The sequence below is a fragment of the Drosophila teissieri genome, chromosome 2L (assembly GCF_016746235.2).
Source record: "Drosophila teissieri strain GT53w chromosome 2L, Prin_Dtei_1.1, whole genome shotgun sequence".
NCBI classification, from domain to species: domain Eukaryota; kingdom Metazoa; phylum Arthropoda; class Insecta; order Diptera; family Drosophilidae; genus Drosophila; species Drosophila teissieri.
The window spans coordinates 3,181,349-3,196,624 of record NC_053029.1 but is presented as its reverse complement, the minus strand read 5'-3'; the positions used below and the strand labels follow the sequence as shown (position 1 = coordinate 3,196,624).

Sequence of the window (15,276 nt, the reverse complement as noted above, 5' to 3'; positions counted from 1 at the left end):
TAAATACTTAGCACGCTTAGGATTTTTATAGTACTATATTAATTCCACTTTACTTTTAAAGAATGGATTTAAACCAATCTGTTTAGCATTCCAAAACCTCAAACTTGTCTGTACTAAATGTTCAGCCACATACACAAAAGTAGATCCCGCCAATTCGCATATTCCATTTCAACTAAATCCCTTAGCACTTTTAAGCTTTTTGAAAATTCCCACTGCGGTCCTCTTATCAAGCCAGCAATGCCACAAAAGGATTACGTGACTCGGTGCATCGCTCCGCGCAGATAAAAAACAAAAAATAAAAAAGATTTTCAGTTTTATTTGGCCTAAGCCAGGTTGCAGCCAGCATGCGGCTTTTATTTCCATGTCCATGTCCGGCACAATTAGCCGTCAGCTGAAATACAATTTATTACGTTGTCCAGGCCGCAGCTGCTTCTGTGGTCAACTCGGAAATGCATTTTCCCGCCGGCTCCGTTGATTAGCCGCCCTAAAGTCTTGGCCAGCCTGGCCCACAAATGGCTAAGAGTGGCTAACAAGTGGCGAGTTCGAGTTCGGGGCAACAGCAACTGTAGTTGAAGATGGCCATTGGCCGACCATCCACAATAGATGGTCGTTAAGGAGCCCACGAGTTTAGAGTTTAGGTGAATCCAAGTTGATTAGTGCCGAGCAGGGTATGCAATATGATTAATTGCCAGTGGAGATTTATAACTAACAGTGGAAAATTGGACAATACAGAAAGTAAGGAAAGTTATAAACTGTGCTGTATTAGCCAACTAAAGCCTTATACTTAGATTCTTTTTATTAGCCACTCAAACTGTTGTAATATCCAATGCTAGAACTAAAACATATGTTTAAGTAAAGTCTCATTTGACTCCTGAAAGAACTGAAGTGCACTCAAGATCTTAAGATCATATGCGTTGGAACTCGTTCTCCCCACACCCGTTGAGAACTAATGGGTGTCTGCACGGGCATAATTCGGATTTCACCCTCCGTTTGTGTACATACATCCAATGCGCGGCACAGACACTTCAATTATGGAAACGCTTTGTTTTAATCCACAAAATGTTAAAATGCAAATAGCGTTTCCCCTGCCCCACACAGAAAAGCGGGAGAGAGACCCCCAACTGTTTGGAAACAAGTGTGATTTTGCCTTTGAGTTATTAAATGGGAATCCGAGTGCACAACTCAGTTCAACCCAACCCGCACACTTTGAAGCTTTTTCGTTTCGTGGCAACGTGTTTGCGCATAAATTACGCATCCGCATCATCCACATATTGATTTCCTAGGGAACGACAGAGCCATTTTTCACATTCCACCTCATTTTTCTCTCTTGCAGGAGCTGCCAAAAAGCGCGATGTGCGCAATCTGAGCATATCGCCAACCGATCTGGGTCCGCCGCCAAAAACCCAGCAGACGACCAAGGGACAATCGACGCGCAGCAAATCATCGGCCACGCCCACGCCCACGTCCATAAGTAAGTGCAGAAATTTACATATCATTGAAAACTTAATGGGTTAAGCCCTCAATACTGTGCTATTGCCTGCGAATCAACTGTATATTATCATATATTATTATATTATTATTTGGTTAAAGAGTTGCTAAAGCAAAGTATATGGACTCAGCTTTGAATATTTTGGAATAACTATAACCGAATAGCTTTAGCCTCATTCCAATTGAAGTAGTGTGACTTGAGCTATGCCACTTTAAATCCCATGAAATCTGCGACATCGTTTTTACTCCGCTCCCGACGGAAGACACTTTTTAAAGCTTCTCGGAAATCAACTTGAAAGGTAAAGGTGTCAACTGCTGTCGAGAACACCGCCCTGAAACGCCCCAACTTTTTCACTAAATGCGAAATCATCACTCAGGTGAAATGCACAACTTGTTGCCCTCAATGAATTGCTAAATCTGTCCACCTGGCCAGTCTGTTCCCTTAGTTTACTTTACTTACTCCACCGTAAAGGTGTCGTATCTTGACTGGACCAGGCAGCGATGAAGTCGCTATAATTCAATTGAGGGCGTGTGTTTGGCTTCCAGTTGGAGTTGGGAAAAACAATTTAGCGCTCCATTCCCACAGTTGGATGTAGATGTATTGAGCTAGGGGGAAAACTGGGAAAAATCTGTGCCAGCTGCAGTTGAGCAGCAGCTGCTGAGGTGACACTTTGTCTAAAGGCTCCTTCAAGGCAACTTGGTCCCAAACTCCTGGCCAAGTATACCATATGTGCCTGTGAATTCTGCGCAAATTCGGCTCCGTTGACTCACTCGCTGTGAGTCATCCTGAGTCCCCCATCAAGTTGGAATGAATGTGGTAATTGCTTCGCCTGGAGTTACTGATTGCTTCATTGATTTTGTTGAGATGTTCAGATGCTGGAAAAAAATAAGACGAAACAAAGCAAAAGCTACAATTTCTTGAGAGTTTCTCAAATTATTCGGTATTATCCTAACATAAATCTTGAGGAATTTTTAAGTGCTGCGTTGATAGAAATCATCACGTCTGCGGAGAAGCTAATTAAATCATTTTTGCCACATGCTCAATTAACGCATTTCGAAAGGCAAAAGGGGCCTCCATTATATATATGTATATTTTGTAAAAAATGATACATGCTTCATTGTATTCGAATTTCGATGACCCCATAACTTTCGATTTTTTGCTGATACAAAACTGGTGCAACCAAAGCTTAAACTCAATAATTCATAGATCTGCCATAATTGTTTTAAAGAATTAGTAGGAATTTAATGGAAGAGTTTACTCCCCAGAGTTTTAGTGGTAGTTTTGCACTCCAATTATTTTATTTATTTTTTAAGGTTTCGCCTGACTTTGTGCGGGTTCCATTATTTTGTTTACGTTCGTGTCCGGGTCATGCAAATTTTTGCAGGCCTGCATAAATTAGCCTTAATAGGGAAATTCATTGTGTTCGCCTGCCGAGATGTTGCTAAATTGCTTGAAATGTCGCAGGGCTGGAAATGAAATCGCTAAGAGAATGCCGCCCCTCCGTTGGATTCTATTTATAAAGTAACTGGCGAAAGAGTCGCTCTAATTTAAAATGACTTCTTTTGTCCCGATCTTCGATATTCCGATTCCCCGGTGATCACATTGTCCAGTAGGAATTTCCAGAGTGCACATGCTTATCGCAGCATTTTCACAAGCAGAAAAGCATGAAAAACGATGGGGAAACGTGTTTTGCATATTCAATGGGGAAAAACGAGCTTGATTTTGTGCTCTCAGCTGGAATTTCTTGTACTAATTAAAATTTATTTTGCCAACATGCAATCTCGTGCAATTAATGCCTCTGAAGATTAATCAAAAGAAAAACATATAAGTGATACCCTGATTCTAAGCTAAAACCACTTGTCGTTAGTCTATTTCAAATGGTTTATCAACCAAAACCAAAACGTGGCCTGGGTTCTTTCACCTCGCCTGGGTTCTTTCACTATCGCCGCTGATAAGCAGGAGTTCTATTAACACACCCATTCCAGCTAATTGGATGGCCCATAATCGAATAACTATTCGGTATTCACTGGACAGGCAACTCGATGGGGCAAACGTGATGGTTTTAAAGCCCACACTGCACTGCATTTAACCCACGTCTGCCGGTTGGCCCAAAGAAATGGAAACCAGTAAAGAAATGATTATTGGCATAATTGCGCAAGATCGATTGTGTCGTCGGCACTTTCGCACCTCTTTGTATCGTTCAGATTAGCTGCCCACGCACCTGAGTTTTATACAAAACTGTTGAAAGAGATCCGGTTGAGGTTTACCCGCGAATTAACCCATTGAAAGATGTGATGTGGCTTTTGTAGTGGTAATGGTGGTGCATCATGGGCGGTAGCTCCAATGGAGTTCAGAACTCTCGTCTGACATTGACATTCGTGGCATTGTAAACTCTTTTTTCGGCCTGCACAATTCCATTGTTTGTACTTGTGCCCGGTTTTTTCTAGACTTGTACTAGCCATTTATGGCTTCTGGCGCTGGTTTGTTTTGCCTTTTGTTTTTCCTGCCTTTTTGTTTTTGCGGTTAGCATTGAAGCCGAAGCGGTGACAACCGGGCTAAAAAGATTTTTCAGCACGAGCTGGAGATACATACGTATTCGAATTCCCTAGTGGAAGTGGTCGTGAGGTCAGTTGGTGGACAGTAACTATCCGTACAAGAAAATAAACAGAACAAAAGCAGCAAATTATGCTAATTATTCAAGGAAACCTGTATTGCCCAAGAGAAACTATAGAAGCTAAAGAGTTAAAGCTAAAGTAAGAGTTGCATACCTAAGAGAGTTGCTAATTGGATTTCGAATTAAGAGAGATCCTTAGCAACATTTGACTGCTTGCCTACAGTGGCTTAGCCACATTTCGACGCATAAGATATAACATAAAAATATAACCATATATCAAGATCTCTTTGAATACTTATTTCATTTTTGTGCGCTTACTGCAGATTATTTTTAATCGCAAAAAAACTAAAACTACGCAACATGTTGCGCTCTCTCGTCCGGCAACACGTGAACTGCTTTCTTGCACTGCTTGCTGCACGCACCTGCCTTTTTTACAGCACTCCAAAAACAGGTGTTTCTGTTTTGGCATTCTTTCCCTGTTTTGCACCTTGTGTTGCAGCAAAAAGAAACGCACGAGCACTGCAACCTGGAAATGCAAACTGGTTTTCTTTTGATTTCATTAATTTGGTCAAATTATGACATGCTGGGCGGCCAGCGACTCGGGATCGCTATTTCCCCCAGCCGAATTCAGACTCGGATTCAGTTGCAGATGCAGATTCTGGCCTTTTCTGCGCTCCCTGCCACTTGAGCGTTCAAGTGCATTGATAGCCGGAAAGCGGGATTTTTATCATAATAGTTGAATTAAGTAGGCTCAATGAATAGTATCAAACTAAAAGAAACGCTATCGAAATATTTCATACAAACATTCAGAGATCTTTCTAATTCCACCTTAAAAAAATACATATTTTGGATCTGCGTTTTTATATTATTTTATCATACTTCGAATGTGACAGGCTGCTCGGAGTGGCATGGAAATATGGGTTTACGTAGGTTTATTCGAAAGCATTTTGGCAGTAAAAATTCATTGAGTAGTGCAGATAAAAATATACAAAGCGATGAGAACGACGAGTTGAAAAGTGAGTTTATTCCGCTGCCCGAAAGTATGCCGCGTTATTTACATGCGATTAATCTGATTACCCATTTACCAACGATTTTTCACCCATTCATTGCAGATAAACGCCTAAATGGCACTTTGGCCAGCCCGGCAGCACTTGCAACACCCATCAAAGGAGTGGCGGCCACCAAATCGGGAACCACAAACAAGCTGCAACAATCGGCAAAACCTAAATCATCCACCGCGATTATCAAAAGCCCCTCAATTGTCGGCGCTTCCGAGGGTAAGTGTCAACAGCAAATAAAAGATTTCGAATAGGTTAATTAGCCGCGCGAAGGGAAATCGAAATTGGAGCAACTCCAATTGTAACCCCATTATTTATTTCCTATTTCCCTTTTGGCCACACGAACGACTCGAAGTGAAAGCATACGAAATTCAGTTTCAAGTTTACTTCAAATCAAATTAATTTTTATCTGAACGTGCCGCCAAAGTTTTTTGTCTGGCCAAAAAAATTTGTTACATTGGCACACAATGAATGGTCGATGAACAAAGTTTGCTGGTCCATTGCAAAATGCTCTCCTGGGGACAGTTTTTGTGCTCAAAAGTTGGGTAACTTTTGTAATTAATATTAAGGCGGCTAATTAGCCATTCGGGGATTACGAACTGAGCTTCTGCGCCACATTAGTTATACTATATGTACGTATATATATGTACATATAAGTAGTTCTATCTTGCCTTATTTTGTGGTGTCAAATGCGTGGCACGCCTCTCTAAATGATTTCAATGGCAAAGTTAGCACTTGGCTGTGGGTTCGTCGTTCGCTTATAAGCAAATGAAATATTTATATGCTTGGAAATGCTTTGCATTGAGGTTGGGCAGAATGCCACTAATAGGCGGTGATTATCTGAATAGGATTCGTCTATACGACTTGTTTAACTAATTTCGCTCTTCTTCGATTCGGAGAAACTAGTAAATAGCGAGGAGAAAACAGCTCAATACCAATTTCCAGGTAGTAATTATGTTAGCTTTGTTTACAAATTCAAATGATAAGAATTCCCCCAAAAGAATTGTATTTTAAAAGATACTACTGGTTTATGAGTTTGCCCATTCCATTCAATTGTAGTGGCAGAACTTCTTGGCTGTGGTCTTTATCTGCTGCCCGTTCAGCAGTTGAGTAAGCCAGTGAATTTAATGGCCAAGTTTTCCCACATGTATGTGTATGCATATGTGTGTGTATTGTGTGCTTACATAATCGTGTGCATGACCCCCACTTGGCAGGTGGTTCTACCTTATGGCCCAGGCCCACACACACACTGAGAGAATTTCCCCTCTTTCGCTCTGCGCACAAATGTCACAACTTGTTTATGCCGCTTTGCGTTCACTTGTGCTGTGCTGTGCCCCTCCAACGAAATTTGCTTTGATGTTCAGCGAGTTGTGGCCGCCTCGCGTTTTGTTCTTGTTTTTCATACTGGGCGTTGGTGCACACTCCAGTGACCCCCCCACACCACTTCACCCCCTTCAACTCGTGAGCCACTGCATCGTTTTGGCTTATTTGAAGTTAAATTGTTTGTTAAATGGCATAATGCGACCACTCTGCCCCTGTAATGCGCCCCGTTCTGTGGGAATATTAGCCCAGTCTCGAGCTCGAAGCAATCAGTTTTCACCCACATCTGTTTTGGCGCCGAGTTCGACTAGTTTGTCGAATTTTATTTATTGCTTTCACACCATCCACTTTGGGGGAGCGATCAATTAAGTTGTCATTTAATTTTGATTGTGCGTGATTGCGGCCCGCATGTGAAGTAGACATTGGGAAAGCTGCCGACGAGGCGGCGATGATATCTGAATGCTCTTCTGCCCGGTTGGTTTGTAGAAATAGTAATGAAATCGAAGAGGATTTTATAATATATAGTTGCTAACCTTTACACACCTGAGCCTAACTTTCCTACACAAAATTCCAACTCACAAGCAGCTATAATTATTTTTGATAGGGTATAGAATAAACAAAAGCATTTAAAACTCTTTTTGGTTGGTTTGCTTTCGGCTTACGGGTGTGTGTCTCTGGCTTTGTGTGGCCAAACGCTTGTTTTCACTCTGATTTATGGCCTACACACATCAAGTTCATTGATTTCAGCGGTGTCGCCGCTATCGTGGGCTTTTCTTTATGGCCACTTTTCACGCTCTTCCCCGATTGATTGTCAAGCGTTTTTAAGCCAGCTGCGATGGCACGCTTCGAGAAAGACAACATCGCAATCTATTAACTGTTTTGCATTTTGCAATGGCAAATTGCTGATGTACACTGGCTGAAAAAAGTTAATGGCCGCCGCAGCCGCTCTTCACAAGAAATCAAACACCAAGCAACACGCACCTTTCCAGTATTTCTGCGTTGCTCTTTTTTCGTGCCTTTTGTTTGGAAATACTTTTACTTTTCTTCGCCGGGTTTCTGCCATGCGTAACCAATGCGCAAAATATACCCAGCTACATATGAAAACCTATTACTACTGTTGGTATTGAGTACGCTAGTGTTTCCCCAACAATTTGCAATTCATTTCGGGCCCACACATGGATAGCTTTCAAAAGCCGAAAGATTTGCAAGCAAAGAGCTAGGCTCATTTAGCAGATTGCACCACTGGTGGTCTCTTTAGTCGGCGGATAAAATAAAGTAATTGAAATGTCGTCGCCCCAATTAGTACGAATATTCCATGCCAGCAGTAAAGGGTGCTTTCCAACATAATTCCCTATAAAAACAAACAAAAATTAACCCACAAAAATATATTGAACTGTCGGCCGGAGTTTCACAAACTCAATTCGCATGACAAATTTATGCAAGTAGAGAAGATGGGGATTTCTTCTGCGCACTTCGTGGGCTTTATAATTTGCACACAAAAGTTGACTAAAACCGAAGCCAAATATTGCATAAATTGTTGGGAGCTCTTAGGGCTTGAGTAATTTCGCCTTTGAATAATATATATACGAGTATTTTGGCGTGAGAACTGCGCTTTGCGGTAGTTATGCATAAATTTTGATCGCGATATTTATGGGCATATACATTTTAAACAGTTCGCCAAATTTCGCAAGCAATGCAATGAGAGTTGGCTTTCTTCGATTCAACAATTGTTGCCGGGCTTATGTAAGTCCCCGAATTCCTATTAATCTGAAACTTTCGGGTTTTGGATAACAATATTCAATATCCGGCACACATCATGGCGTGTATTTCCTTGTTAAATCAATTTTCTGTGGCGTCTATTTGGGTTGGAATGTTGGCTGAATCCGGGTCATGTTGATGTTGGTTAATTCTATTCAATAGAAAAGCTTTCCTCTCGCTTCATAATTATCCCAGCTTGATCTCTGCAAACCTGATCAAGTTTATAGCCCTCGAGCTTCTAACTGGAGCGTGGCTCTTAATGAGCCGCTGTTCTTACCATCCGTAATCATTATAAAGTTTTCTCCACTTCTCTATGTATTTTATATTTTGCATACACTCGGTCGAAAAACTACTTTTGCTGTTGGCCCAACTGTGACGCGAAAGTCATGGCGACAATGTATACAAAAAACACACAAAAAATATATATGTTTAATTACATTCGCCGCAAAAAGGTTTAAGGTTGATATGCTACTACATCTCATTGATAGTAGTGAAAGGGGCGCGGTAACTTTCGATTGGATATGTCAAGGCAATCGATGTGGTTTTTGAAATTTGAAATCACATCAATGTCATTTGCAAATGGCAGTTGGGTCGTGCGGGACGTGCGGGACGCTTGAAATTCGAAATATTGAAATACGTTTCAACAAAATTTGTTTTTGTCATCATATCTGATATTCTAGTTTCAAAGCGTTTTTGAAATTCAAATTGGATCTTTCGTCAAATGTGCTGATTTACGTTTTTATTTTGCGGACTTTGTGACTTTATGTGAGCCAACATAACTTTGGTGGCCAGCTTTTGCCATACAGTCGCTGCAAAGTCGCTGGAAGTTCGAGTTGAAATTGAAGTTGGATTGTGGAGTTGGTTGAACACGAAATCGCAGAAGACCAAGTCCAAGTTAAAGCCGGCGATTGAAAGCAGCGACGTTTGCGTCGACAGCGAGATCGAGAGAGCGATCGTTGTGCGGATAAACTTCAGTTGCGCGACGAACTCCGAGACCAGCGGACGTCTTTTATTCGCGCAGTGTATTACCAGTGGCGATAACAGCTAGTAACGAAAGAAGAACGTAGCACACAACTGTGTATAACAGTGCAAGCGGCGCGCAGTTTGAGAGCCACTGGGAGGCCCAAGGCGCATGCTCCAGAAAATGGGTCTCAACGAGTTTGTGTCACTTTTGTACGGCTCCTCACAAAGTCTGAATGCCAACAAGGACGCGTCCACGTCCACGTACCCATTGCCAACGGTCGCGGATTGGAAAGAGTTCCAGCAAATGTTGAAAAATCACAAAAATGTGCAGGCCAAGAAGTACGGCTTCAAGGATTACCACCACTCGCCGCCGGACGTCAAGTATGGAAAGATATATTCGGGAATCGGATGCGCAGATGGAGGCGCAGGCAACAACGGCGGAGGTGGCGGTGTCAAAGGAGGAGGAGGAGTGACCAAGGGGCATGCCTCCGATGGCGGTGGGCAAAACAAACTTTTGAACAACAACAGCAGCACGCATAACCACAACAACATGGCCAAGACATCGCGGATACCCACGACCAGCTCCAAATCCATGACTTCCTCGGCATCCTCGTCCGGCAGCAGTGAACTGGACATCTTCCGCTCGTACAGCAAAAAGGCCATCAAGTCCTCGCTGACATCCTCGACGCCATCCAGCTCCTTCCTGTGGAACTCCTTTCGCATGCCACGCAAACAGAAATCCTCGCTGGCCGAGAAGAAACGCAGCGGCGGTGAGTAGGTGGAAAAAATCAATTCCCATACTGGGGCCATCTGCAGTGCACAAAGAAACATAGATACCAGATATCACTATCTGTACCCAATTGTTAATTGCCTGCAGCAGATTCAGAATCAGATTCAAATTCAGAGTGACCCATTTAGTTCTTCTTCTCCTCCTCCCTTACTAAGAAAACAATGGGGAATTGTTGTGTTTTTTGGCCGTCGGCTATTTGGCTAACAAGCGAGTGAAAGATGAGACGCGAGATCTTTGAGCTGGGCTACACGAAACCCAGCGAATCGCATTGTATAATTCGAAAATTGCTTGGGCATGACCCACAACCCAGAGCAAGAAGAAGAGGAAGTCTAACGGCATCAGAAACTATCTTAGTTACAGGGTATGAACAGTCTCATGTTCTTGGCTAATGCCAAGCGAGGCGTTACAATCATTTCCACTCCAGTCATTTGGTGTTTTTGCTCCTAATTTACTTTTGTCTAATACTCTTCTTCAACACTTCGTTTTTTGGTTATTATGTACAGCTTGGCAAATGCGATTTTTGATGTTTTTGCCATTTCATTATTTTGGCTCAATTATGAAACTTCGCCTTTGGCTGAAGCGCTAAAAATAAACGCCACATGAGTAAGAAATAACATCTTAATTGCTGGAGTTTTTCCTTTTTCATGTGCCAAGTCATTTATTTGGTTTGAATGTTGACGCAAAGTGAGATCACCAAGGCAAATAGGTGATTTGACAAAAGTTTTGATGGCTTTTTGGGTAAACGATCGTTAGGTATTGATATCCTTATTGCTATTGTACTTTGCATAATAGAAGTGCATTGCATATCTCTTTAAAATTTCATAGTCTACTGTCTGTTTTTGTTGTTCAATACTTTCGCTGTCATTTCTTGGCTCTATAGGCTACCCTTAGTTCTGCAAATGTGATGCCATTTGTGATACCCTAACTGATTGGCAAGGCTCGGCGGGGCCATTTAGTATTTATGTTTGCTAACACTTTTACACGAAAACATTGAGGGATACTCTGCGCATGTCTCGCCATCCGAAGGCGCAACAAGAAATGTAAAAACCGCAAGCTGACCGGTTGATTCCTCTTCTTGGCCATGGACCAGTATTGATTTTTTAGAAGGCGCCTACTTAGATGTCTCTGATTATACAGCCAGTTATTTGCTGGTATCTCAAGAAACCCCGACTAACTACCCCGTTGATGATGATGATGACTCATCGGCGACGAGCTACCCCAACAAAACAAAAAAGTATCCAAAACTTTCTCTCTCTGTCGCCTGGCTCAGCATAAAAATTGCATAATGTACTTTTTCGCTTGTGTGTTTGTTGTGTGACACACTGACACTCATTGTGTATGAGATATATGACAGCCGCAGCGCCAGGACATGCGCAGTTCCTCGCAGAGAGGCTCCACTGTTATACGCCTCTGTTTACAGTGCCTGCCAAACTGCGAATGGTTTATGGTCCGTTTTCCCTGGGCTTTTAAATGTTTTCATTGCCCGAAGTGAATTAATAAATCGAAAAGAGATGGCGGACGGAGTGAATGATGCCGCAAGGCAGGGCAATTAAATCATAGCTGCTGCGCTCATTAACGGTGTGGTTGCGCTTTTTGGCGCTACCAAACTGTGACCACATGCCTTCTTTAATGGAGTCAAGTGCAGGCAGAAACAAAACCAAAGAAGTCTGCATCCAAGTGGCGGCTTCTGGCCAACGGAGCGCAACAAATTGTTGCCACTGGCGGTGGCAAGGGGTGAGTGGCGAGTGGAGATGGGAGGGTCCGGGGAGAAAGAGACCGCCACTTGATTGATCCATGGCTTTCGGTCTCGATTTTTGGCCAGTGGCCAAGTTGTCAAGCGGCGACCACGGGGCGTATGCGCAATGCCATTTAATTGCCACAGATAAGCATTGAACTTGCCTTTCTTCTGGCCAAGATTGCCCCGATAGCCGCTATAATTAAGGCCATGCGCCTGTTGCAGCTTTTTTTTTAAACACTTAGGTTCCCACACTAATCGATATGAAATGGGTTTGGGGGACAATTAAAAGGGGATTACTAGATTGCAATAAGTTTGAATGTAGGTAAAGTGCACTTCCCCTAGAAGGAATTGTCTGCCACACACATTCAGTTAGCCATTTAGTCCATTAAAGATGTTTCTCCTTTACTTTGAAAGCGATTAACACATTTATTAATTAAATACTTAATGGCTTTATAATGGTGATTTTCTAACACACACTTTATGGTTTTTCTAGTTTCGCAAAAATTTCCAGCGATTCGCCACGCTGCCCAACTTCCATTTGCGCGTTATAATTTGAAATTTGTGCGTGGATAATTTAATAACTTCGTGTTCCCCATCCAAAGTCTTTCCCCATCACGCCGTTCTGTCATTCCCCTCATTTCCAGTTGATTCTCTGGCCAATTTGTCGCGTCGCAGTGCTTTGCGAATGGCTCGGCAGTCGGCGGGCCAAATAAATGCGAACAGAGACCCTAGATAATAAACTATGCCAGCGACTTTTCTATTGAATTACGCGCAGAGCGACGTGCAAAGTGCCGGGCTTTTCGCTCTGTGTACGCTGTGTCTGCCGATGGCAGTGCAATTAACACTTGTTGACAAGTTCACTGGGCCATGCTTTTACTTAACGTATTTAACTTATTGCGTGAACCGCCGCCCACGCTTCTTTTGTGGAACAACAACAGCAGCTGCCATGATTTTGCGGCATTAAATTTTGATTTATATTGGGTCATTAATTAGCCAGCAGTCGTCCAGTCGCCCAGTCTTTTGGCTTCTGTAAGCGAAACGAACAAAAATTAATTAAGCATTGCTCATACGCCGCGTGGCCCGGTCGTTTTGGGCGCCTGCTATGGCAATTACGTGACCCCCAGTGATGCACTGCGCCATCCTCAACTGCTTTTGTCACCAGAGCAGAGCTCTCCATTCATCGAGTATGATAATAATTCACTCCTCATTTTGGCTGACGTCACAGCTTGGTTTTGTGTCTCTTTTAATTATGGATGATTTTTGTTCATTAATGCAAGGCGTACATGATGTACACTAGAAAAATAAGCAAGGAAAAGTTAAATATTTTATTTAATTTCATTAAATGTATATTTCTGATAATATTATTTTAACTATTCTTACTACAATTTTCCTTCGCGAGAGTGAAACAGTTTCCTAAGTTCAAATTGGCGTTCGAGTTTTCCCGCTGTGTACTTGTGCGCCATTTGTGGGATCCCATAATCCACCACATGGTGAAATCAGCCCCAAATTAGCAACAACTACGTGCCGAACGATTAGCAACGGCAAACAACGAAGATCGACGATGAACAACGAAGACACAACGACAACGAGAAAAGCGCGCCTCTTTCGTTTGAATTAAACTCACTAACAGTTTATGCTTAGAAGTTTGCGCTATCGTGTCGCCCATCGTCGTTGTTCGATTAATCACAATTTTCACCGGCGGTTAATATTTTTTATATGTCGTGCGTACGCCGAGCATGGGGAATCGGAAGTGGAAAATGTGAATGCGGTGAAAACAGTGCCTGGAAATCCCAGTCAAAGGGTTCGGCCTCATTAACGAGGTCCCCGAGTGTCGCCAATTAAAATCGATCCATTCGCCATGGCAGCTCTGTGTTCATTAATTGAAATCCCAGTGCGGAATTAAGGCAAATAGAGCGGAAGCAGCATGATGGCCCTCTGCAATGTGGGTGGAGATGGATCCGCTGGAGGTGGTGCAGCCAATGGATGTGGTGCATCCGATGGATGTGGTGGATCCGATGGAGCTGGCAACGCAGATTTGTTTGTGCACTGCGATTATGAGGACGAGGGAATTGGCGGTAAGCCGGTCCAGGGATTTCAAATTGATAAGGGAATGCTTTAATTTAGCTTAAATTGAGGAAAGCATCATGCGCCTGAAACTAAATTGCCTTTTAAAATATGTGAAACTGTTAAAATGGTTTCCAAAATCTACTCCTGGGAAATAAATCCAAAATAACAGCTGGCAATTTAAATAACCAATGCGTTCTGCGTTTAATTATCTCTATATTAAATGCCCAATTTAAATAGAACGAGATTATTAAATTTTCCTTATAGAAAACAGAAGGACAATTATAAAATGGTCGCTATAAAATTTAATGAAAATATGTTCGTTAGATTTGTTGATATTTTCCAAATTGCGTCGCAATTTCCGTTTTTCTCATTCATCCATTTTGCAATGCACTTTATGCTTGTATATCAGCAAAATAAATGTTGTGCAAAATAAATATGAAAGGCCGTCAAATATTAAAAGCAACACAACTGAAACCAAATAGCATATGTACACATTTTGATGTCTGGCCTAGAACTTTGGCCACGGCACAAACATGAATTTGGCATAAACAATTACTTCTACCCTGTAGCAAAAACAGAAGATGAAAATTTGAAAACAGTAAGTGGGTATACGAATTTATATTCAAATTTTGTATTAACAAAGTGTCACATCATTTTATTAATGAATTATCTTTTAATAACTGCCTAGGGTATTCCACTATTCAAACCATTTGAATGCCAATTTCTTTGACTTACTCATTTGCTTTCCAGTCATGAAGCTTTTTCCTGCCGTCTCTTCTATCGTGGGACTTTGGTTATTATTTGCATTCGTATGGCAACCGCAAACTAATCTGAAATCACATATAAACCGATGATATATGCGTAGTAAAAGTTTGAAATTAAACGCACACTCGGTCATGTAATGATTAATTAGACATTTGGTATATATAGCACTGATTTAGTCTACTTTGCGCTTTTTGTTGTGTGTTTTTTTGGCTTGCGAAGGCAGAATGGCCAATGTTTTCGTGCACAACTTATCTAAAAATAATCATTAGAACTTGAGCCAAAAACGAAAAGTGTTTTAAAGGCTTATTTAGCCGCCGAGAAGAGATAGGAGAATGAAATCGTAATGGAAATGCGCCAAACGACGACTGGGCGACCTTGAAATGGGCGTTTGCCGAGTGAAAATCATGAACTACAAACGAGAATTAAATACGATATTCAGCCATAATGAATGAAATAAGAAATCCATGCCCTGATGTGCCATAAATCCCTTGATATGCGTCTTTCATCACCGCCGACATTGTGGGCAGTTTGAAGCGATGAGCTGCCCATCATAGAGTTTTCTGCCTTCAGACTCTGCCTGATTGACATTCTGCAGAAATCGATCGTCTCTCTATATACGCATATATATATAAATATATGTATGAAAAGATCTTCCACTGGCCCTATTACCGCCTTAATTCCCATCCACTGTTTATGGGGAGTTGTTTACAGCGA

The 15,276-nt window shown here is 42.0% G+C and overlaps 1 protein-coding gene across 6 annotated transcripts in view; it reads left to right on the top strand.

Annotated features, from left to right (window-relative positions):
* LOC122626813 (mucin-17) overlaps positions 1-15,276 on the top strand; it is a 74,443-nt gene that overhangs the window by 47,671 nt on the left and 11,496 nt on the right. For 3 of the 6 annotated variants that reach the window (XM_043807213.1, XM_043807212.1, XM_043807215.1), the window contains 2 exons: positions 1,334-1,471; positions 5,216-5,380. In XM_043807213.1, coding sequence (XP_043663148.1) covers positions 1,334-1,471; positions 5,216-5,380 — 303 coding nt within the window. Of the gene's footprint in view, positions 1-1,333; positions 1,472-4,920; positions 5,120-5,215; positions 5,381-8,840; positions 9,973-13,639; positions 13,806-15,276 lie in introns of those variants that run through there. The other 3 variants (XM_043807216.1, XM_043807214.1, XM_043807217.1) reach the window with 3 other exon arrangements.